Raw genomic sequence first — 26,178 nt, 5'->3', positions numbered from 1 at the left:
TACTTTGGTGAGTAGCATCTGGAGTCTTTAAAGCTTGTGAGTGGCCATCTAAGATACTCCACTGGTCTCACCCATCTGGAGCAAGGGAGAATGAAGAAAATCAAAGACAGAAGGGAAAGATTAGTCCAAAGGACTAATGGACCACAACTACTGCAGCCTCCGCCAGACTGAGTCCATCCAGCACAACTAGATGGTACCCAGCTACCACTGCGGACTGCTTTGATAGTGATCACTATATACGGTCCTGGACAGAGCTGAAGAAAAATGTAGAACAAAATTCTAACTAAAAAAAAAACAAAAAGAAAACAGACTTACTGCTCTGTCAGAGACTGGAGAAACCCTGAGAGTATGGCCACCGGACACCCTTTTAACTCAGTACTGAGATCAATCCTGAGGTTCACCCTTCAGCCAAAGAATAGACAGGCCCATAAAACAAACAATAATACTAAATAGGCACGCCAGCCCAGGGGCAAGGATGAGAATTCAAGAGGGGACAAAAAAGCTGGACAAATGGAAATGGGGAACCCAAGGTTGAGAAGGGGAAAGTGTTGACGTGATGTGGAGTTTGCAACTAATGTCACAAAAGAATATGTGTATTAATTGTTTAATGACAAACTAATTTGTTTTCTAAACCTTCATCTAAAAAAAAAATCATCTAAAGCACTATTTAAAAAAAAATCAGAAAAAAATACTCTGCACTCTAAATCCCATGACATTTCCACTCTTGCATTTACACATGTTGAGTATCTAGAACCCTTAAAAAGCTAACATTTCAAGGGTCAAAACTCTATCATAAGGTTTTCTAATTTTTTTTTAATTGGTGTTAATTTTCAATAATACATCTACATGGTTCAGTAATTGAGATATTCAGTGAAAAGTCTTGTTCTTATTCCTTTGCTCCACCTTACCAATTCACACTCCCTCTGCCTTGAGGTAACCAATCTTGTTATTATATCTCCTTTCAGATTTTCTTCTTGCAAATTCAAGAAAAACTATGTATTCTTCCTCATTTCCCAACTTCTTAAAAGCTATTAATTTTTTTTTTAATATCTCTACTTTTTTCTGAAGTGATTATCTATTATCAAAGTGAGTTAATCAGTAGCCATCCTGAATGAACTTGTATGAGAAAGATTTGGAAGAGGAGAGCTAGCACGAGGGCTTGGGAAGATAATCCTGCCTGCTCCCTGCCAAGCAGGATCTCTGTGGGCATCCAGGATCCTTCCCTCCACCCAGGGCCTGAGGTCTGGGTGTCTCCCCCAGGCAGATTTTCAGGCTCCCTGAGTTACCTTTTCTCTGGAACTCTGTTAGGCCACTCCCACTGATGCAACATCTGGGCTTGTCCAGAGAAGAGTGCTGTACTGCCCGCCCCTTCTGGGCTGTTTGGGCTGGCTGCTCTTTCTGGAACAATTCAGGCTCCACTATGACTCAGGTCAGCCCCAATATTGGTGTTCTGAGGCAAGGATGGCTGGGATGGACAGGATGCCTCATCCCAGCAGGAAACAATGTTCTGGGCCAAGCTGAGTCCATCATAAACAGACCCTCAGGATGATTCTAGAAGAAATCTCAACAAGTCTCATCATATGGTTTCTGTACGCCTTGATTCCGTCTTTGTTCACAGGTAAGGATAAATTAGAAGATAGCCAATAGCCCGGGATTCAAATACAGGTTAAAAAGCTGAAAATACTTTCCTAGGGTTTAGGGTTGAAATATATGTATAGAACATGTGAGTCTGTTTTTTTAAAAAAAGTGTTCCTCAGCTCCTAAACCCCCATTCCTACCTCCAAAAGAAAAGAAAAAGACTGTATTCTGTTTTGAAACCTAGAAAGGTAAGGCATCAAAATGAATATTCAAAGGTTAGCACAGCTCCATGCATTTTGTTATTTATCTCATTATCTGGTGAAATGTAGGTATCTTGGTCTTCCTGTATGTGCCTTGGAGATGTTAACTGTAAGCAGGACAGGTTAAAATGAAATGATTAAAAACTATAACAAAATACACATTAAAAAAAAAATTTTTTTTTTATAAAGGTATAATTTGCAGGCTTAATATTGGGTACAAAATTTGTAAAAATTGGATTCCTCTCCTCTCCTGGTCTGAAGAAAATGTAGCAGTCAGGCCTTCCCTAGCATTTTAAAATAATCAGTTCGGGGCACTTTCCCAGTAGGTGAAGTTACATAATTGTCTTTACTCCACTCCAGGCTGCTTGTACCTGCCTATTTTATGATTCCAAAATCACAGCTCTTTAGCCTTTGATGTTTCTTTATGTCAAATCAAGTTTAAGAGAAATTTCTAATTTTAATACTCCAGAGTGCAGGCATTCATGGGAGTCTCAGGTCTCATGGCAGCTTTCTGCCTTTAAAAAAAAAAAAAATACTGAGAACTAATTATTCTAATTAGTTTAAGTCAGGCAACATATTAGTGCTGAGGCAATTGCAAATGCTTGAAACTGGCTTCAACTTCAAATTTATGGTGCCCCTTCCTAGATCAAAAAACTTCGCAGGGGACTGTGGTCTTGGGGAACGTCTAGCACAATTGGCATAATATAGTTTATAAAGAAAATATTCTACATTCTACTTTGGTGAGTAGTGTCTCGGGTCTTAAAAGCTTGTGAGTGACCATCTAAGATACTCCACTGGTCTCACCCCATCTGGAACAAGGCAGAATGAAGAAAACCAAAGACACAAGGGAAAGATTAGTCCAAAGTACTAATGAACCATAACTGCCACAGCCTCCACCACACTGTGTCCAACACAACTAGATGGTGCCTGGCTACCACCACTGACTGCTGTGACAGGGATCATAATCGAGGGTCCTGGACAGAGCTGGAGAAAAATGTAGAACAAAATTCTAACTCACAAAAAAGAAAAAAAGACCAGACTTACTGGTCTGACAGAGACTGGAGAAACCCCGAGAGTATGGCCGCCAGACACCCTTATAGGTCACCCTGAGGTTCACCCTTCAGCCAAAGATTAGACAGGCCAATAAAACAAAACGAGACTAAAGGGGCACACCAGCCCAGGGGTAAGGACGAGAAGGCAGGAGGGGACAGGAAAGCTAGTAATGGGGAAACCCAAGGTTGAGAAGGGGAGAGTGTTGACATGTCGTGGGGTTGGCAACCAATGTCACAAAACAATATGTGTGTTAATTGTTTTATGAGAAATTAGTTTGCTCTGTAAACCTTTATCTTAAATACGATAAAAAAACAATCAAAAAAACTTCACGACTCTAAATTCCTATCCCATGATGTCCAAATTGTGCTGTTTCTTTCTCATTGCCCAGACCCCACCCTATGTTTATTCAACTCTACTTCTTACTACTTACTTTTTTATTTGTATATTACTTATCTATTCATTTTTTTCTCGTTGAAATTATTAAAATAAGTATTCATAGCAAAAAAAAGCTATACAGTTCTTGCTTTTCTATTATCTGGTTTTCTTTTTGTCTAGAGAAAAGAAAATTTGGCTACTTTGGTTAAAGATGATAATTAACATAAATAGTTAATTATATGAAGCACAATAATTAGAGAAAATACAAATAGATATAAAAATAAAGGTTATAATTTTCTGCTCATTAAGAAAGGTATTGCAGTTTATGCAGATGGTAAATTTAATATGATATACGCATTGTTTAATTTGATATGCTGATGAGTTAATTACATTTGAAAGAAATATACAAATAAGCTTTAAATATATATGAATTATTTGCAAATTTATATCTCTGTATATGCCTAAATACATACATGTAAAAAAATATTAATAAATCCTATGCTGAACATTGTTACATGAACATATAGTAAGTAAAAGAAACCAAAAACCAAACCAAACCCACTGCTGTCGAGTCAATTCCAACTCCTAGTGACCCTATAGGACAGAGTAGAACTGCCCGATAGAGTTTCCAAGAAGCGCCTGGCAGATTCGAACTGCCGACCTCTTGGTTAGCAGCCGTAGCACTTAACCACTATGCCACCAGGGTTTCTAAAAGTACAAGAAGTTAAAAGCTTGGTCATTTTATGTAAAATGACTATATTTTTTTCATACTTAGATTAGTAGAGCTTCCTTTTTGTCATCAAATTATCCTGTAAACTCTTGATGCTTTTTTTGACACGCCTGTCTAAAATATTCCTTACTTTAAAAAAATTAATTTCCTAATATCATTTGTTTAATACTTTGTATTTTATAAGAGTTGCTGTAAATATTTCTTGTCTTTATATCCTTAAGAACATATTTTGTCCCCTCTAGCAACTATTCTTAATTCTGTCTCCCAAATTCAGACCCCAAATTTAGAATTTAAAAAACTATTTAGATATTCTTTTGTCCAAACTATTGTCGAGTTTCCTAAAATTGTTGTTAACACAAGACTTGTGCCTTCACCCTTATCCTGCCTCCGGACAGGAGCGGCCCATTTGGTCTCATGTATTTGACTGAACTAAGAAGCTTCTTACTACTTCTTGGAAAAAAAAAAAAATCAACTGCAGGGAACAGCTATCTTCACAGTTGGCATGTTTCACCTGCATTTCCTCTCTTGGCCTTTGTGGTAATTTCCCACTGGATGTCCCATTCTCAGTTTCCTTCCCCGTCACAAGCCCATCCTCCATCACCATTCCAAGTGGGTCTCTTCTCTTACAGACCTGTCTTGATCATCTAGTGCTGCTATACTAGAAATACCACAAGTGGATGGCTTTAACAAAGAGAAATTTATTCTCTCACAGTCTAGTAGGCTACAAGTCCAAATTTAGGGCATCAGCTCTGTAGAAAGGCTTTTTCTCTGTCAGCTCTGGAGGAAGGTCTATGGCATCAATCTCCACCCCCCCGCCCCCTGCCCGGGCCTAGGAGCTTCTCTGTGCAGGCACCAAGAATGTGCTGTGTTCCTGGCACTGCTTTGTTGGTGGTATAAGAGCTCTCCTGTCTCTCTGCTCGACTCTTTCCCCCATATCTCAAAGGAGATTGGCTCAAGACACTATCTAAAGCTGTAGATCTCATCAATATAACTGTTACCAATCCATCTCAGTACATTATAGTGATAGGATTTACAACACATAGAGAAATCACATCAGATGACAATCATGGTAGACAATCATACAATACTGGGAATCATAACCTAGCCAAGTTGACAGATATTTTTGGGGGACACAATTTAATCCATGACAAGACACTTCTCAGACCTCTGACCAGATGGTTGGCCCCATGTACTCTGGCTAAGCATGCTGGTTGGTTGATTAGTTAGTTGTTTGATTAGTTGGTGAGGCAAACAAGTCACCACAGAAAGATTCCTCCACTCAGCCAATGGGAAAAGATGGGGAGGCTGAATGAGAAGGAAAAAGGCCAGCATTTTTTAGCCTGACATTTTCTTCAATTAGGCAGACCAGACTTTTAAGCTTTTTCCTGAAAACTCCTATTCCAAACAGACCAGGAGGTGAATGTGCCCTTCTGGCATCTTGCAAAGAAAACAAAACAAAAAACCAGTGTGACTTAGTAAAAACCACAAGGATTTTGGAGCCAGAAGGACCTATGTGTGAGTTTGGGCTTTATCACTTACTAGCTCAGTGACTAAGTCATATAACTTCAGTTTCTTCATCCGTGAAATGGTCATAATAGCCTTTCTGAGGGCTGTGGGTGTTTAAATGAGATGATGTAAACAAAACCACTTTGAAGACTTCAATGTGCTCCTCCAAGTGTTAGCTATTATTATCTGTTGGTAACTTAAACAGATGGTAGTGCCAGTAGATAAATGCAATTTTGACTATTTCCTCTTAATTGTGTAGGTGCCTGTAATAAAATCCTGCAAATCCTAAGTGGACTTCTATTAATCTATAACCCATTAAAAAAAAAACATTGCCTCTAGTCGATTCCAACTCATAGTGACCCTATAGGACAGAGTAGAACTGCCCCACAGAGTTTCCAAGGAGCACCTGGTGTAATTCAAACTGCCTACCTTAACCACTAAGCTACCAGGGTTACCTTAGGAGTTTTTAATTCCATCTATAGTCCTGGAAAAATGGGTAGAGGTGTTGCTCTCTTTTATAGAAATCATTTGCTTTGCCCTGTCCCTTTCAATCAGTGTGTGATTCAGGAAACTGATTCCCAGTACTGATAATAATAATAATATAACAAGAACAATCACAACTGCCATTTCTGAGTACATACTGTACTCTAGGTTAACAAAATGTTCTCTTGATGTCTCACATCAGTCCTGCAGCTTAGGTGATATTATTCCCATTTTACACACTAGAAAACAGAGCCTTAGAGAGGTTAAGTATTTGCCCAAAGTACACACAGCTAGTGTGATGGAATTGGGGTTTGACTCTGGTTTGCCTGACTCCAGAGCCTGTGCTCTTTGTACTTCTCTGCAGAAGAAACTGAGACATTAAATCAGACCAGAAAGAGGGAGGAGGGACAAAGTAAAGGTAAGAAAGAAGATGGTAATGCCTTATCGGATCTATTTGCCGTAAGGGCTGTCGAGGCAAAGATGGGGGAGAACCCAAATGAGGGGTGGTGACAGTTGACCTTGTGGGGGAAGCAGCTATAGAGAAAGCCTGGAAAGAATAGTTAAGTTCAACAAATATCCCCTGTAGTGCGAACCCCATGTGGTAGGCAAAATAATGGCCCCCTGAAGATTGGAGCCCTGGTAGTGCAGTGGTTAAGAGCTCAGTTGCTAACCAAAAGGTTAGCAGTTCGAATTCACCAGTCACTCCTTGGAAACCCTATGGGGCAGTTCTACTCTGTCCTGTAGGGTTGCTATAAGTCAGAATCGACACAATGGCAATGGGTTTTTTGGATTAAAGATGTCTACCCCCTAATCCCTGGAACCTATGAATATGTTACATTACGTGGTGGAAGGCACTTTGCATATGTGATTGATGTCGGGGGACATTGAGATGGGGCAATTATCTTAGATTATCACATAAGTTCTTAAAAGCTGAGAATATTTCCTGGCTGCATTTGAGAGAGAAAGAGAAATGGAATGACGGAAGAAGCAGCAGGAGAAATTCGAAGTATGAAAGAACTCTAGAAGCCATTGCTGCCTTTGAAGATGGAGGAAGATGGCTATGAGCAAGGAAGGTTGGTGGCCTCTAGAAGGTGGAAATGGAAAAGAAACAGATTATCAGAGCCTCGAGTAGGTACACAGCCCTGCTAACACCTTCATTCCAGGCCAGTGAGATCCATGTCAGACTTCTGACCTACAGAACTGTAAGAGAATAAATTTATGCTGTTTTAAGCTGCTAAATTTGTGATAGTTTGTTACAGCAGCAATAGAAAACTAATACACCTTGAGAGAGAGATCAGGGTTGTCAGTTCAGTCCTCTGGAAAAGGTATTGCTTAGCTAGTTTTGCCCACACTAAGCATCAGAATCTTAATAGTCAGGGCACGTAATCCAGCTCAAGTCTCAGCTGGAAGCACCATTGGACGAGTTCTGTCTTAAGCTGGGCTTTCTAAAGAAGCAAAACCTGTAAAGCATATAAATATACATATAAAGAGAGATTTATATCAAAGAAATGGCTCTCACGATTATAGAGGCTAGAATGCCCCAAGTCCGTTGATCAAGATAGAGGCTTCTCTCAATTCACGTAGCCGCAGGGGCTGATGGGCCCAAGATTGGTAGGTCAGAGAGCAGGGCTCTTGCTCACAGGTTGTGGAGATCGACCAATCCCAAGATTGGTAAGACTGCAAGGCTTCTCCTGATTCACATAGCTTCAGGGGCTGGTGAACCCAAGATCGGCAGATCGGAGAGCAGTGATCTACTCACAGGCTATGAAGGTCAAGGAATTCCAAGAATGGCAGATAAACTGATAGCTCAAGTCCCAAGAACCGGAGGTCAGATGAACAGGAGGCAGCCACAGGATCCAAAGAGGGCAAAAAGCCAAAATGCTTATATTCTGATGCAGGCTGTACCCCCAAGGAAATTCCCTTTCAACTGATTGACTACTCACAGAAGATCCCATCATGGGAGCGATCACATATGAACACCGAGAATCATGGCCCAGCCCAGTTGACACACAATCTTAACCATCACTAGCTCTATCCCATGGGCCTTATTGAGGTACATGAGTTGGCTCCTAGAATGAAAATGATAGTATGATTCTCTGTGGTAACAAAAGAATAAATCCTCACAAGGAACCAAAAATTATACAGCGGATTCCAGTATCTCTCTCTAGCTCTGGTGAGAACCCTCGACCAGTATGGCTGAGGAAATAATTCTTCCAGATTTTGTACCCTCCTCACTGTGGCCAGAGTTCTGGTGGTGCAGCTGCTAACCAAAAAGTCAGTAGTTTGAATCCACCAGCCACTCCATGGAAACCCTACAGGGCAGTTCTACTGTGTCCCATAGGATCGCTATGAGTCAGAATTGACTTGAAGGCAACGGGTTTGGCTTTTTTTTTTTTTTTTTGGTCCATGTGCCCATAAGGAGCCTTGGCGGCACAGTGGTTTAAGTACTCAGCTGCTAACTGAAGGGTTGGTGGTTGGAAACGGCCAGTGGTTTCATAGGAGAAAGATGTAGCAATCTGCTTCCATAAGGACTACAGCCTTGGAAACCTTATGCAGAGGTTCTACTCTATCCTATGGGGTTGCTATTAGTCGGAATCAACTCCATGACAATCAGTTTGGTTTCATTTTGGTTTTCACTGTGACCCATATGTCTTTCCTGTAAATACTTCCAGCTTGCTTTCCTTTTCCCCTCACTATATTTTTTATTTTTGCATTTGTACATTTACCTCATACCAAACCAAAGCAAACCCGCTGCCATCGAATCAATTCCTACTCATAGTGACCCTATAGGACAGGGCAGAACTACCCCATAGGGTTTCCAAGGCTGTAAAATTTTTTAAAACTGTCATATTTCTTTTATTCATGTGTCTATATCTAAGCCTGCACTGAAGAATACATAGAGTAATAACAGTTAATGCCCATGTCTTTTCTTTTCTTGTTCTACTTTCTCTGACATCAGTCAACACTGCCATTTCCATATTTCTTTTAACCAGGTTTATCTTTGATCCTTTCAGTCTGGTTTTTATCCTCATAATTCCATTAAAAAGTGACAGTTGTGTTCCACTTGACTTCCACCTCCCAAACTGATTCTCTGATCTCATTTTTTTTTAATTAAGAAGGTAGGTTCTTCTCATCTTTCTTTCTTTTTAATTATTGTACTCGATGAAGGTTTACAGAACAAGCTAACTTCTTCTTAAACAATTAGTACACGTATTGTTTTGTGACATTGGTTACCAACCCCACAACATGTCAACACTCTCCCTTCTTGACCTTGGGTTCCCTATTACCAGCTTTTCTGTCCCCTCCTGCCTTCTAGTCTTTGCCCTGGGCTGGTGTGCCCACTTAGTCACTTTTTTTTTCTGGGCCTGTCCAATCTTTGGCTGAAGGGTGAACCTCAGGAGTGACTTCATTACGGAGCTAAAAGTGTGTCCGGGGAGGCTGAGCCAAGATGGCAGAGTAGTTGGATGCTTCTGGTGATCCTTCTTACAATAAAGACTCCCCCCCCAAAAAAAAAACCAAGTGAAATGATTATATATGTGACAAACTAGGATCCCTGAACATCAAAGGCAAAGTTAGGAAATTGGACTGAGTGGCAGGGAGAAGGAGAGATGGTTCAGAAGTGGTGAGGAGTTGCCAGATCTGACTCAGTGGGAACCCTCAGGCACTATCCCCTGGAGTGCCCACAGAGGGGCTGGTGGTAGCATTTGGGATGTGGTTTCCTCAGGGAGAGACAGTGAGCTGCACAGTCTACTCACACCTCCAGAACCAGAGAAGAACAGTGCACTCGGCAAAAGCTAAGTACTTGCATTTATTTTACCATGCCCCCAGCCCCCAAGCTGGCTTCAGTGGCTGTTGATTTCCCAGGGCCTGAGATAGGTCCTGCTGCATGCCCTGAGCCATTTTCCCAGCCTTAGAGAAGGAATAAGTTAACAGTTTGGGGAAAAGATAATCTGCCAGCTGAACTAAGCTGGGGAACTCAGGACAGAAGTGGCTTCTGTCCAGGCACAAATGGTCTGTGGACGTTGAATACCTTTCACCACTGCATAGACCAGTGTGGGCCCATTTCAGGAGAATAAGCGCTTGTTGGCAGACTGCAACAGTGTATGTGCTTGAGGTCTGAATACTACCATTTCGGCTGTGCGGTGGACAGGTGGGTTTTTGATGTTTGACACCGCTTTGCCTATTAAACAGGGTCTTCACCTACCCACATCAGGGGCCTGAGGACTGGTGGCTCCACCCACATCACCTAGCCACCTGCAACAGGGTTCCAGGGTTAAGTGGTGCCTCCCAGTCCCTAAACCAAAAGCATTGGGTGCCCATGGTCAGGCTGCAGAACACACCACTTGTGCACTCTAGGGAACAGGGACACACTTTCCTCACAAAAATTGGGGGACTATTGTCAGCCCCCTGCCTTATTCAGAGAGTGACCCCCTGCTGCAACCAGATACCTGTGCCTACAATGATCACCCTTGCCCCTCTAAGACTGTAGGACAGAGCCTATACCACACACTTGGTGGCCAACTACTGGGACACCTGAGCTGAATCCATACAATAAAAGTGAATGAACTCCTAGACTCATATACCTGGTAAAACCTCTAGGCATCTGGTAACAGGCTGTTAGAGCTTCAAAGGCACAAATGATCAAGATAGCTCACTCAAGCAGCCTATTTGGGCATATCAAAACAAAACAAAGCAAAAAGCTAGGATACAGTAAGCAAACAAAATAAACTAATAAATAACTTATAGATGGCTTTGAGAAAACAATATCAAATCACATAAAGAAGCAGACCACGATTGCTTCAACAAGCTCTCATAACAAAGAATCAAGGAATCTTCTGTATGAAGATGTCTTCCTGGAATTACCAGATATAGAATAAAAAAGATTAGTACACAGAACTGTTTAAGAGACCAGAAACGAGATCAGGCAAAATGCAAAACAGTCTAAGGAACACAAAGATAAAGCAGCTGAAGAAATTGAAAAGGTTATTCAAGAACATAATGAAAAATTTATAGGCTGCAAGAGTCCATAGAGAGACCGTAATAAAAAATTCAGAAGATTAACAATAAAATCACAGAATTAGACAACTCAATAGAAAGTCAGAGGAGCAGAATTGAGGAAATAGAGGGCAGAATTACTGAGATTGAAGGTAAAACACTTGGCACCAATATATTTGAAGAAAAATCAGATAAAAGAATTAAAAAAAAAAATGAAGAAACCGTAAGAATCATGTGGGACTCTATCAAGAGAAATAACCTATGAGTGACTGGAGTACCAGAACAGGGAGGGATAACAGAAAATATAGGGAGAATTGTTGAAGATTTGTCATTAGAAAACTTCCCTGATATCATGAAAGATGAGAAGATATCTATTCAGGATGCCCATCAAACCCCATATAACGTAGATCTCAAAAGAAAGATACCAAGGCATATTATCATCAAACATACCAAAACCAAAGATAAAGAGAGAATTTTAAGAGTGGCTAGGGCTAAACGAAAAGTCACCTACAAAGGAGAGTCAATAAGAATAAGCTCAGTCAACTCAGCAGAAGCCATGCAGGCAAGAAGGCAATGGGATGACATATACAGAGGACTGAAGGAAAAAAATTGCCAGCCAAGAATTATATATCCAGCAAAACTGTCTCTCAAATATGAAGGTGAAAGTAGGACATTTCCGGATAAACAGAGGTTTACTGAATTTGTAAAAACCAAACCAAAACTACAAGAAATACTAAACGGAGTTCTCTGGTTAGAAAATTAATAATATCCGATATCAACCCAAGACTACAACTCAGGACAGAACAACCAGATGTCAACCCAGATAAGGAACTCACAAAAACAAATCAAGATAAAAAAAATGCTCAAAAAAGAGAAACAGTGATGGCATTACATAAAAGATGACAACATCAAATCAATAAAAAGGGACTAAAAAAATGTTTTTGTTTTTTTTTTAATGTAGTCATATATCTTTCATACAGAGATGAAGTCAAAGTGACATAAAGAAATAAAAGTAAGGTATAAACTCAGAAAAATAGGGGTAAATATTAAGGTAAGCACAAAGACTAACAATCCTACACATCAAAATAAAATACAAGAAAAACATAAAGACTGAGCAAAAATAAAATCAACAACAGCTAAGAGGAAAAGACAATATATAAAGATAAACTAGTCAGCACAAAAAATTAAGTGGAAAAAAGAAACTGTCAACAACACAAAAAAAGACAACAAAATGACAGCATTAAACACATACTTATCCATAATTACGCTGAATGTAAATGGACTAAATGCACCAATAAAGAGACAGAGAGTGGCAGAATGGATTAAAAAAAAACACGATCCATCTATATGCTGCCTCCAAGAGACATACCTTAGACTTACAGACACAAACAAACAAAAAGTCAAAGAATGGGGGAAAAAATATGTCAAGCAAACAACACTCAAAAAAGAGGAGAAGTGGCAATATTAATTTCTGCCAAGATAGACTTTAAAGTTATATCCAACACAAAGAATAAGGAAAGACACTATAAAATGATTAAAGGGACAAAATACCAGAAGGATATAACCATTCTAAATATTTACGCACCCAATGACAGGGCTTCAAGATACATAAAACAAACTCTAACAGCACTGAAAAGTGAGATAGAGAGCTCCGCAATAATAGTAGGAGACTTCAGCACACCACTTTCGGTGAAGGACAGGACATCCAGAAAGACGCTCAATAAAGACACGGAAGATCTAAATGCCACGATCAACCAACTTGACCTCGTAGACATATACAGAACACTCCACCCAACAGCAGCCAAGTATACTTTCCTTTTAGTGCACATGGAACATTCTCTAGAATAGACCACATATTAGATCATAAAGCAAGCCTAACAGAATCCAAAACATCGGAATATTACAAAGCATCTTCTCTGACCACAAAGCCATAGAAGTAGAAATCAATAACAGAAAAATCAGGGAAAAGAAATCAAATACTTGGAAACTGAAAAACACCCTGCTCAAAAATGACTGGGTTGTAGAAGAAATTAAGGATGGGATAAAGAAATTCATAGTGTCCAATGAGAATGAAAACACTTCCTATCAGAACCTTTGGGACACGGTGAAAGCAGTGCTCAGAGGAAAATTTATAGCAATAAATGCACACATACAAATAGAAGGAAGGGTCAAAGTCAAAGAATTATCCTTACAACTTGAACAGAGACAGAGCAACAAAAGAATCCCTCATGCTCCAGAAGAAAGCAAATAATAAAAATTAGAGCAGAATTAAATGACATAGAGAACAGAAAAATAATTGAAAGATTTAACAAGACCAAAAGCTGGTTCTTTGAAAAAATTAACAAAATTGATAAACCATTGGCCAAACTGACAAAAGAAAAACAGGAGAGGAAGCAAATAACCTGAAAAAGAAATGAGATGGGTGATATTACAACAGACCCAACTGAAATTAAAAGAATCATATCAGATTACTGAGAAAAATTATACTCTAACAAATTTGAAAACCTAGAAGAAATAGATGAATTCCTAAGAACACACTACCTACCTAAATTAAACACAAACAGAGTAGAACAACTAAATAAACCCAAACCAAAAGAAGAGATAGAAAAGGCAATTAAAAAACTCCCAACAACAACAAAAAAAGCCCTGGCCTGAATGGCTTCACTGGAGAGTTCTACCAAACTTTTAGAGAGGAGTTAACACCACTACTACTAAAGGTATTTCAGAGCATAGAAAAGGATGGAATACTCACAAACTCATTCTACAAAGCCAGCATAACCCTGATACCAAAACCAGGTAAAAAAAAAAAAAAAAGACACCACAAAAAAAGAAAATTACAGACCTATATTATTATCCTTCACGAACTTAGATGTAAAATTCTCAACAAAATTCTAGCCAATAGAATTCAACAACATAAAAAAAAAAAATTCACCATGACCAACCTGGATTCAACCAGGTGTGCAGGGATGGGTCAACATTAGAAAAACAATCAATGTAACCCATCACATAAATAAAACAAAAGGACCACATGATCTTATCAATGGATGCACAAAAGGATTTTACAAAGTTCAACACCATTCATGACAAAAAAAACTCTCAGCAAAATAGGAATAGGAGGAAAATTCCTCAAAATAATAAAGGGCATTTATAAAAAGGCAACAGCCAACATCACCCTAAATGGAGAGAGTCTGAAAGCATTGCCCTTGAGAATGGGAACCAGACAAGGGTGCCCTTTTTCACCACTCTTATTCAACATTGTGCTGGAGGTCCTAGCCAGAGCTATTAGGCTAGATAAAGAAATAAAGGTCATCCAGATTGGTAAGGAAGAAGTAAAAGTATCTCTATTTGCAGATGACATGATCTTATACACAGAAAACCCTAAAGAATCCTCAGGAAAACTACTGAAACTAATAGAAGAGTTCAGCAAAGTATTAGGGTACAAGATAAACATACTAAAATCAGTTGGATTCCTCTACACCAACAAAGAGAACGATGAAGACAAAATCACCAAATCAATAACGTTTACGGTAGCCCCCGAGAATATAAAATACTTAGGAATAAATCTCACCACAGATGCAAAAGACCTATAGAAAGAAACCTAAAGACGCTACCGCAAGAAACCAAAAGAAACCTACATAAGTGTCAAAACATACCTTGCTCATGGGTGGGAAGACTCAACATTGTAAAAATGTCTGTTCTACCAAAAGCGATCTATGGTTACAATGGAATTCCAATCCAAATTCCAAGGGCATTTTTAAATGAGATGGAGAAACAAATCACCAACTTCACATGGAAGGGAAAGAGGCCCCAATAAGTAAAGCATTACTGAAAAAGAAGAACAAACTGGGAGGCCTCACACTACCTGATTTTAGAACATATTATACTGCCACAGTAGTCAAGACATTCTGGTACTGGTACAACAGTTACATAGACCAATGGAACAGAATTGAAAATCCAGAAATAAATCCATCCACATATGAGCAGCTGATATTTGACAAAGGCCCAAACTCCATTAAATGGGGGAAAAGACAGTCTCTCTAACAAATGGTGCTGGCATAATTGGATATCCACCTGAAAAAAAAAATGAAACAAGACCCATACCTCACACCATGCACAAAAACTAACTGAAAATGGATCAAAGACCTAAATATACAATCTAAAATGATAATAAAGATCATGGAAGAAAAAATAGTGACAATGATAGGAGCCCTAATACATGGCATAAACAGTATACAAAACAGTACTAACAATGCACAAACATCAGAAGAGAAACTAGATAACTGGGAGCTCCTAAAAATCAAACATCTATGCTCATCCAAAGGCTTAACCAAAAGAGTAAAAAGATTACCTACAGACTGACAAAAATTTTTAGCTATGACATTCCCGATCAGCGTCTGATCTCTAAAATCTACATGATACTGCAAGAAGTCAACAACAAAAAGAGAAATAACCCAATTAAAAAATTGGCAAAGGGTGTGAACAGACACTTCATCAAAGAAGACATTCAGGCAGATAAGAGATACATGAGGAAATGTTCACAATCATTAGCCATTAGAGAAATGCAATTCAAAACTACAGTGAGATTCCAACTCACTCCAACAAGGCTGGCATTAACCCAAAAAACACCAAATAATAAATGGTGGAGAGGTTGTGGAGAGATGAACACTTATACACTGCTAGTGGGAATGTAAAATGGTACAACCACTTTGGAAATCAATTTGGTGCTTTCTTAAAAAGCTAGAAATAGAAGTACCATGCGATCCAGTAATCCAACTCCTTGGAATATATCCTAGACAAGTAAGAGCCTTTACATGAACAGATATATGCACACCCATGTTCATTGCAGCACTGCTTACAGTAATAAAAAGACGTAAGCAATCAAGGTGCCCATTAATGGATGAATAGATAAATTATGGTATATTCACACAATGGAATACTACGCATTGATAAAGAACAACAATGAATCCGTGAAACTTTTCATAACGTGGAGGAATGTGGAAGGCATTTTGCTGAGTCAAATTAGTCAGTTGCAAAAGGACAAATATTGTATGAGACCACTATTATAAGAACTCAAGAAATAGTTTAAACAGAGAAGGAAATATTCTTTGATGGTTACGAGGGTTGGGAAGGAGAAAAGGAGGGAGTAGTCACTAATTAGATAGTAGACAAGAACTATTTTAGGTGAAGGGAAAGACAACACAATACAGGAGAGGTCATCACAACTGGACTAAACCAAAAGCTAAGAAATTTCCTGAAGAAATCAAATGCTTTGAAAGCCAGAGTAGCAGGAATGGGGGCCTGGGCACCATGGTTCATGGGGACAACTAGATCAATTGGCATAATAAAATCTATTAAGAAAACATTCTGCCTCCTACTTTGGAGAGTGGTGTCTGGGTTCTTAAACGCTAGCAAGTGGCCGTCTAAGATGCATCAATTGGTCTCAGCCCATATGTAGCAAAGGAGAATGAAGAACACCAAAGACACAAGGTAATTATGACCCCAAGAGGCAGAAGGGCCACATAAACCAGAGACTACATTAGCCTGAATTCAGAAGAACTAGATGGTGCCTGGCCACAACCCAATGGCTGCCCTGACAGGAAACAACAGAGAAACCCTGAGGGAGCAGGGGAGCAGTGGGATGCAGACCTCAAATTCTTGTAAAAAGACCAGACTTAATGGTCTAACTGAGAGTAGAAGGACCCTGGAGGTCATGGTCCCCAGACCTTCTGTTAGCCCAAGGCTGGTTCCATTCCCAAAACCAACTCTTCAGATAGAGATTGGACTAGACTATAAGATAGAAAATGATACTGGTGAGGCATGAGCTTCTTGGCTCAAGTAGGCACATGAGACTATGTGGGCAGCTCCTGTCTGGAGGGGAGATGAGAAGGTAGAGGGGGACAGAAGCTGGCTGAATGGACACGGGGAATACAGAGTGAAGGAATGTGCTGTCTCATCAGGGGAATTGCAACTAGGAGTACATAGCAAGGTGAATATAAATTTTTGTACGAGAGACTGACTTGGTTTGTAAACTTTCACTTAAAGCACAATCAAAAAAAAATTAAAAAAAAATAAAAAAGCAATGTCTGGGGCCCATACTCTCAGGTTTTTCTACTCTGTTAGGCCAGTAAGTCTGGCCTTTTTTGTGAGATAGAATTTCATTCTATGTTTTTCTCCAGCTCTGTCCAGGACCCTCTACTCTGATCCCTGCCTGAGCAGTCAGTGGTGGTAGCTGGACACCACGTCTTTGTGTTAGACTCAGTCTGGTGGAGGCTGTGGTAGCTGTGGTCCATTAGTCCTTTGGACTAATCTTTCCCTTGTATGTTTGGTTTTCTTCATTATCCTTGTTCCAGTGGGCTGAAACCTGTGGAGTATCTTAGATGGCCACTCACAAGCATTTAAGACCCCAGATGTTACTTACCAAAGCAGAAACCAAAACCAAACCAAACCTACTGTCGTTGAGTCGATTCCGACTCATTGTGACCCTATATGACAGAGTAGAACTGCTCCATAGTTTCCAAGGAGCGCCAGGTGGATTCAAACTGCCAACCTTTTGGTTAACCACTACGCCAGCATATTTTCCCACCAAAGTAGAAGGTAGAACATTTTCTTTATAAACTGTGTTATGCCAATAGAGCTAGATGTTCTCTGAGACCATGGTCCCCAAAGCCTTCAGCCCAGCATTTAGTTCCCTCAGGGGGTTTGGATGTGTCTATGGCGCTTCCTTGACCTTGCCAAGGATGGCTGTAAATTGTTATAGAAGTTGTAAATTGTTCTTCCTCGGAATGACTGGTGGGTTTGAACTGCCAAACTTTCAGTTAGCAGCTGAGCCCTTTAACCACTGTGCTACCAGGGTTCCTTCATTTACCCTCAGGTAGAGTATTTATTAATCGGTTTCTTCAGATATTTGACTTCAATACACCTTGCTCCTGGCTGATTGATGACATTTCTTGTTAATGAGAATGCTGCGTGGATAACAAAGGTGTTCTTTCTCTTTGTGTTCTCAGGGCCACAATCAGCCTGCTCTAACAACTGAAGGGTTTTTAAAAACCCTTTGTGGGTGGATAGAATCACTTTCAGCCTGTAATCTGAGCTGAAAATACATTTTCTATCTTGAAGAGTCATTTCCTATTTGGCATCCTGGCATAAAATGCCCCGCTCCACCAATCTTACAATGCCATGACACTTTCTGTGTTACGCTAGTAGTTTATGGTCATTGTTGTTTATCCGTCTCACACTGAAAGCATGTGTGCTACATAAACATAAGCAAAGCAAAGATGAAATTTGGGACACACTGGACGAATAGCATTAAAACATCAGAGGTGTTGCCTGTAGCTCAGAAAGAAGCACATTTCATTTCAATACAGATGTGAAACTAAATATTTTGCTTATAATGGAGTTAGATTTGAAACTTCTCTACAGTAGGAGATGAGGGTCACACAAGTGCTAATTATTGCATTAACGTGTTGTAGCCAACCAAATGACGGAACATCCTTTGCTGTTTTCCTGCCTGTGTGCCCCCTCATGAAGAAAGATGTACCCAGTAACTCAGTCTCAGAGTGTGTGGCTTAAAGCCTTAGTGAGTGGTTAGTCTGCTCTGATCGTCATGTCCCAAGACCTCAGTTGTGGCCTGTGATCTGCTGCTGAGCCAGTTCCCCCTTAATCTGCACAATTGACTGGATCTAATTGTAAAGCTTTACATTTTTCTGAGGTGTATTTCATTGTGTTTGGTTTTATGCTATCATATTTTAAAATACATCTTGCTATCCAAATATTCAAAATTAGTGTTTTTTTAGGTGTGATGACATATGGTTGTATTATTTTAATTGAACTTTTCATTGAGATAATTGTAGATTCACATGTGGTTTGTAAGAAATAATAAAGCCCTTGTACACTTTGCCCAATTTTCCCCAAAACTGGTGTTGGGAATAGTATAATATCAAAACCAGGATATTGACATCATTAATATAATATATCCATCTTAAATTTCCCCAATTTTACTTGTATTCATATGTGTTTGTGTGTGTGTGTTCATGTATCTACTACAGTTAAGATACTAAACAAATCCATCAGTACAACTATCCCTCCTGTTGTCTTTTTATAACCACATACATCTCCCTCCTGCTTCCCAACCCCACTCCCATTGCTAATCCCTGGCAACCACATTCAAAAAATGTTGTATAACGTAATCATACGGTATGTAGCCTTTTGGGATTAACTCATAATGGAGTTAGATTTGAAACTTCTCTATAGTAGGAGATAAGGGTCACACAAGTGCTAATTAACTTTTGTTACTCAGCATAATTTCTTGGAGATTCATGCAAGCCGCTCCATTTTTATTGCTGAGTAATAGTATTCCACGGCATGGATTTTGTTTAACCATTCACCTGTTGAAGAACATCCGAGCTGATTCCAGTTTGGGTATTATAAATAAAGCTGCTATGAACATTCGTGGGCAGATTTTGTGTGATATAAGTTTTCATTTCTTTGGGATAAAAGCCCAAAAGTGCAATTTCTGGATTGTATGGAAAATGTGTGTTTAATTTTACGAGAAACTGCCAAGCTGTTTTCCAGAGTGGCTATACCATTTTATATTCCCATTAACAATGTATGGAGTAATTCCATTTCTTTGCATCCTCGCCAACATTTGGTGTTGTCACTCTTATTTAAGGCATTCTGTTAAGTGTATAGTGACATCTCATTTTGGTTTTAATTTTGCATTTTCCTAATAGCTAAAGATATTGAACATGTTTTCATGTGCTCATTTGCCATCTGTGTATCCTCTTCATTGAAATGTCTCTTTATGTCTTGCGCATTTTCTAATTGGATTCTACACTTTTTTACTGTTGAGCTTGGAGAGTACTTTTATCTTAGATGCAAATCCTTTGTCAGATAACGTGGTGTGCAAACATTTTCTCCCAGTCTATAGCTTACCTTCTCATCCTCTTAATAGGGTCTTTCAGAGAGCAAAAATTTCTAATTTTGATGAAGTCCAGGTTATCAATATTTCCTTTTATGAATCTTGCTTTTGATGTTAACTCTAAGAACTCTGCCTAGCTCTGAAAATTTTCACCCTATATTTCCTTCTTAAAGTTTTATATTTTTTAATTCCACATCAAGTCTATGATCCATTTTGAGTTAATGCTTGCATACGGTGTGAGTTTAGGTTGAGGGTCATTTTTGTTTGTTTTTGCCTACTAATATCCAATTGCTCCAGTATTATTTGTTGAAAAACCTACCCTTCCTCCACTGAACTGACTTTAGCATAAAAATCAGCTGACCATGTTCATGTAGTATATTTCTGTGATCTCTGTTATGTTGCATTGATCTCTGTGTGTATCACTTTGCCAATATAACAGTCTTGATTATGTCAGTCTTGGAATTTAGAAGACTGATTCCATCCACGTTAGTCTTCTTTTTCAAAATTGTTTTAGCTATTCTAGTTTATTTATCTTTTCATATGTATTTCAGAAAAAGCTTATCTGTATCTACAAAAAACCTTGCTGGGATCTTGAAAGGAATTGCATTAAACCTTTGTATCAATTTGGGGACAATTTACATCTTTGCTGTGTTGAGTCTTCCAATCCATGAACACAGTATGCCTATTTATTTAGATATTTGATTTCTTTCACCAGCACTGTGTAGTTGTCAATACACAAGTTCTGTATATGTTTTGTTAGATTTACACTTAAGTATTTTATTCTTTTCAGTAATTGTTAATGGTATTGTATTTTAGATTTGTGTACATGTGTTTATTACTAGTTTATAGATATACAATTAATTTTTTATATTTATCTTGTGTCCTGTGATCTTGCTGAACCCATTTAATCATTTCCAGGAGTTTTTTGTAGATTTCTTGGTGCCATGGTTTGTAGACATGTCATCTGCAAATAGGGACAGTTTTATTTTTTCCTTCCCAATCTATGTGCCTTTTTACTTCTTTTTCTTGCCTTACTGCACTGACTAGAACTTCAAGTACTATGTTGAAATAAGAATGGTAAGAGTGGACATCCTTGCCTTATTCCCAATCTTAAAGGGAAAACATTCAGTTTTTCACCATCAAGTATGATGATAGCTATAGGATTTTTGTAGATGTGTTTTGTTTTCTCAAGTTGAGGTAATTCTCCTCTATTCTTAACTTTCTCAGAGGGTTTTTTTAAATCATAAAATGATTTAAAAAAAAAAAAAACCTGTTGCCGAGTCGATTGTGTAAAATGATTTTTTTCCATGTCAATTGATTTGAACATATGATTTTTTTCTTTAACTCGCTTATATGGTGGGTTATATTAATTGATTTTCAAAAGTTGAACCAGCTTTGCATACCTGGAATAAATCTCACTTGGTCATTGTCTTAGTCATCTAGTGCTGCTATAACAGAAATACTGCAAGTGGATGGCTTTAACAAAGAGATTATTCTCTCACAGTCCATTAGGCTAGAAGTCTGAATCCAGGGGAAGGCTTTCTCTCTCTGTTGACTCTGGAGGAAGGTCCTTGTCATCAGTCTTCCCTTAGTTTAGGAGCATCTCAGCGCAGGAATCTCAGGTCCAAAGGACGTGCTCTGCTCCTGGTGCTGCTTTCTTGGTGGTATGAGGTCTCCACCTCTCTGCTTGCTTCATTTTCCTTTTTATCTCTTGAGAGGTAAAAGATGGTGCAGGCCACACCCCAGGGAAACTCCCTTTACATTGGATCAGGAAGGTGACCTGGGTAAAAAAAAAAAAAGGTATTACAATTCCACCCTAATCCTCTATAACATAAAATTACAATCACAAAATGGAGGACAACCACACAATACTGGGAATCATGGCCCAGCCAAACTGATACACACATTTTTGGGGAGACATAATTCAGTCCATGACAGTCATGGTGTATAAGTCCTTTTATGCATTGTTGGATCCGGTTTGCTAATATTTTGAAGATTTTTGTGTCTAAGTTAATGAGAGATAACGGTCTGTAGTTTTATTTTATATTTTATAATGACGTGATAAAATAAGTTCAAAAGTGTTCCCCTCTCTTCCACTTCCTGGAAGATATTGTGAATTGGTGTTAATTCTTTTTTAAATGTTTGGTAGAATTCTCCGAATTCTACAAGGTGAAACCAAATTTTACCAATGAAAACATCTTGGCCTGAAGATTTGTTTTTGGTAGCTTTTCAGTTTCTTTAATGGTTATAGGACTATTCAGATTATCTATTTCATCATGGGTGAATTTTGGTAGTTTGTGGTTTTTGAAGAATTGGTCCCTTCTTCTAAGTTATTCAGCTTATGAGTATAAAGTTATTCTTAGATTTTCTTTATATCTTTTTAATGGCTGAAGGATTTATGATGATATTCCCTATTTCCTTCCTGATACTGATTTGTTTCTTCTCTCTTTTTGTTTTTGTCAGTCTTGCTAGAGGCTTATCAGTTTTATTTTGAAGAACTAGTTCTTTGTTTCATTAATTTTCTATATTGTTTTCCTATTTCACTGATTTATTCTTTCTGTTTGGTTTGGGTTTATTTTGCTCTTCTTTTATTAGGTTCTTGAGGTATGAACTTAGATTGCTGATTTGAGACCTTTCCTCATTTCTAATGTTGATATTTAGTACCTTAAATATCCCTTTCAGCACTGCTTTAGATAGTTTTTTGACATGTTATGTTTTCATTTTCATTCAGCTTGACGTATTTTTTAAAATTTTCTTTGAGGTACCCTCTTTGACCCATGGGTTATTTAGATGTGTAGTGTTTAATTTTTATGTATTTAGAGATTTTCCTATTGTCTTTGTTATTGATTTCTAGTTTTATTCCATTATGGCCAAAGAACATACTCTATATGATTTCTATTCTAAATTTGTTGAGATGTGTTTTATGGCTATGGTTCTATTTTGAAAAGTCTAATAATATGTCCCCCCATGTGTCTGTCAGTTTCTCATACTGTGGAGGCTTATGTGTTGCTGTGATGCTGGGAGCTACGCCACTGGTATTCAGATACCAGCAGGGTCACCCAAGGAGGACAGGTTTCAGCTGAGCTTCCAGACTAAGACTAGGAAGAATGATCTGGCGATCTACTTCTGAAAAGAATTAGCCAATGAAAACCTTATAAAAAGTAGTGTGACATTGTCTGATATAGTGCCAGAAGATGAGCTCCCCAGGTTAGAAGGCACTCAAAAGATGACTGGGGAAGAACTGCCTCCTCAAAGTAGAGTTGACCTTAATGATGTGGGTGGGGTTAAGCTTTCAAGACCTTCATTTGCTGATGTGGCAGGACTCAAAATGAGAAGAAACAGCTGCAAACATCCATTAATAATCGGAACCTGGTATGTACAAAATATGAATCTAGGAAAACTGGAAATAGTCAAAAATGAAATGGGACTCATAAACATCAATATCCTAGGCATTACTGAGCTGAAATGGACTGGTATTGGCCATTTTGAATTGGACAATCATATAGTCTGCTATGCTAGGAATGACAACTTGAAAAGGAACGATATTGCATTCATCGTCAAAAAGAACATTTCAAGATCTATCCTGAAGTACAAAGCTGTCAGTGATAGGACAATATCCATATGCCTACAAGGAAAACCAGTTAATACAACTATTATTCAAATTTATGCACCAACCACTAAGGCCAAAGATGAAGAAACTGAAGATTTTTACCACCTTTTGTAGTCTGAAATTGATAGAACATGCAATCAGGATGCATTGATAATTACTGGTGATTGGAATGTGAAAGTTGGAAAAAAAGAAGAAGGACAAGTAGTTGGAAAATACGGCCTTAGTGATAAAAATGATGCCAGGGATCACGATTGACTTTTGCAAGACCAATGACTTCTTCATTGCAAATACCTGTTTTCACCAACATAAATGGCAACTATACACATGGACCTCGCCAGATGGAACACACAGGAATCAAATTGACTACATCTATGGAAAGAGACGATGGAAAAACTCGATATCATCAGTCAGAACAATGCCAGGGTCCGACTGTGCAACAGACCGTCAATTGCTCATATGCAAGTTCAAGTTGAAACTGAGGGAAATCAGAGCAAGCCCACAAGAGCCAAAGTACAACTTTGAGTATCTGTCACCTGAATTTAGAGACCATCTCAAGAATAGAGTTGATGCGTTGAACACTAATGACTCAAGACCAGATGAGTTGTGGAATGACATCAAGGACATCATACATGAAGAAAGCAAGAGGTCATTGAAAAGACAGGAAAGAAAGAAAAGGCCAGGATGGATGTCAGAGGAGACTCTGAAACTTGCTCTTGAACGTTGAGCAGCTAAAGCAAAGGGAAGAAATGATGAAGTAAAAGACCTGAAGAGAAGATTTCAAAGGGCAGCTCGAGAAGACAAAGTAGGGTATTATTATGACATGTGCAAAGAGCTGGAGATAGAAAACCCAAAGAGAAGAACGTGCTCAACATCTCTCAACCTGAAAGAACTGAAGAAAAAATGCAAGCCTTGAGTTGCAACAGTGAAGGTGGAAGGAATACACAGAGTCATTATACCATTTCAAGAGGAAGCATATGAGCAGGAACCGATGGTACTGAAGGAAGAAGTCCAAGCTGCACTGAAGGCACCACTGAAAAACAAGGCTCCAGGAATTGACGGAATATCAGTTGAGATGTTTCAGCAAATGGATGCAGTGCTGAAAGTGCTCGCTCATCTATGCCAAGAAATTTGGAAGACAGCTACCTGGCCAACTGACTGGAAGAGATCCATGTTTATGCCTGTTGCCAAGAAAGGTGATCCAAATAAATGTGGAAATTATCGAACAATACCATTAATATCACAAGCAAGTAAAATTTTGCTGAAGATCATTCAAAAGCGGCTGCAGCAGTATACAGACAGGGAACTGCCAGAAATTCAGGCCAGATTCAGAAGAGGACGTGGAACCAGGGATAGATTTGATGTCAGATGGATCCTGGTTGAAAGCAGAGAATACCAGAAAGATGTTTACCTGTGTTTTACCGACTATGCAAAGGCATTTGACTGTGTGGATCATAACAAATTATGGATAACACTGTGAAGGATGGGAACTCCAGAACACTTAATTGTGCTCATGAAGAACCTGTACATAGACCAAGAGGCAGTTGTTCAAAGGAACAAGGGGATACTGAGTGGTTTAAAGTCAGGAGAGGTGTGCATCAGGGTTTTATCCTTTCACCATATCTGTTCATCTGTGTGCTGAGCAAACAATCCGAAATGTTGGACTCTAGAAGAAGAACAGGGAATCAGGATTGGAGGAAGACTCATTATCAACTTACTTTATGCTTGCTTGCTGAAAGTGAAGAGGACTTGAAGCACTTAGTGATGAAGATCAAAGACCACAGCCTTTAGTATGGATTACACCTCAACATAAAGAAAACAAAAATCATTACAACTGGGCCAATAAGCCACATCATGATAAATGAAGAAAAGATTGAAGTTGTCAAGGATTTCATTTTATTTGGATTCACAATCAACACCCATGGAAGCAGCAGTCAAGAAATCAAAAGACTCATTGCATTGGGCAAATCTGCTGCAAAGGACCTCTTTAAAGTGTTCGAAAGCAAAGACATCACCTTGAAATCTAAGGTACACCTGACCCAAGCCATGATATTTTCAATAGCAGCATATGCATGTGAAACCTGGACAATCAATAAGGAAGATTGAAGAAGAATTGATGCCTTTGAATTGTGTTGGTGAAGAATATTGAATATACCACGGACTGCCAAAAGAACCAACAGATCTGTCTTAAGAGAAGTACAACCACCGTGCTCCTTAGAAGCAAGGATGGCAAGACTGTGTCTTACGTACTTTGGACATGTTGTCAGAAGGGATTAGTCCCTGGAGAAGGACATTATGCTTGGTAAAGTACAAGGTCAGCAGAAAAAAGTAAGACCCTCAGCGAGATGGATTGACACAGCGGCTACAAAAATGGGCTCAAACATAACAATGATTGTAAGAATGGTGCAGGACTGGGCAGCATTTCGTTCTGTGGTACATAGGGTCACTATGCATTAGAACTGATTTGAGGGCACCTAACAACAACAACATGACAGGGATTTTCTTCAAAACAATCCAGGGTCTCTACTCGTTAGGAGCAACAGAGAAAGAAGGAAATAAAAGTCTCAGAAAAAAAAACCTAGTTTACACAGCTATTAACCTATGCCCACCACAGCCTCATCTACCCTGAAACCAGAAGAATTAGATGGTGCCCTGGCTACCGCTACCTACCATT

General features: G+C 38.9%; 1 protein-coding gene across 1 annotated transcript in view; it reads left to right on the top strand.

Annotated features, from left to right (window-relative positions):
* The first annotated feature begins 1,079 nt into the window (after positions 1-1,079).
* IL20RB (interleukin 20 receptor subunit beta) overlaps positions 1,080-26,178 on the top strand; it is a 58,971-nt gene continuing 33,872 nt past the window's right edge. Inside the window, exon 1 of the mRNA XM_049870489.1 lies at positions 1,080-1,618. Within this exon, the coding sequence (XP_049726446.1) occupies positions 1,546-1,618 (73 nt within the window). The 5' untranslated portion in view covers positions 1,080-1,545. The remainder of the gene's footprint in view (positions 1,619-26,178) is intronic.

Source organism: Elephas maximus, chromosome 26, assembly GCF_024166365.1.
Source record: "Elephas maximus indicus isolate mEleMax1 chromosome 26, mEleMax1 primary haplotype, whole genome shotgun sequence".
Taxonomy (NCBI): Eukaryota; Metazoa; Chordata; class Mammalia; order Proboscidea; family Elephantidae; genus Elephas; species Elephas maximus.
Note: the sequence above shows the minus strand (reverse complement) of the source record. Positions and strands in the feature narration are given on the sequence as shown.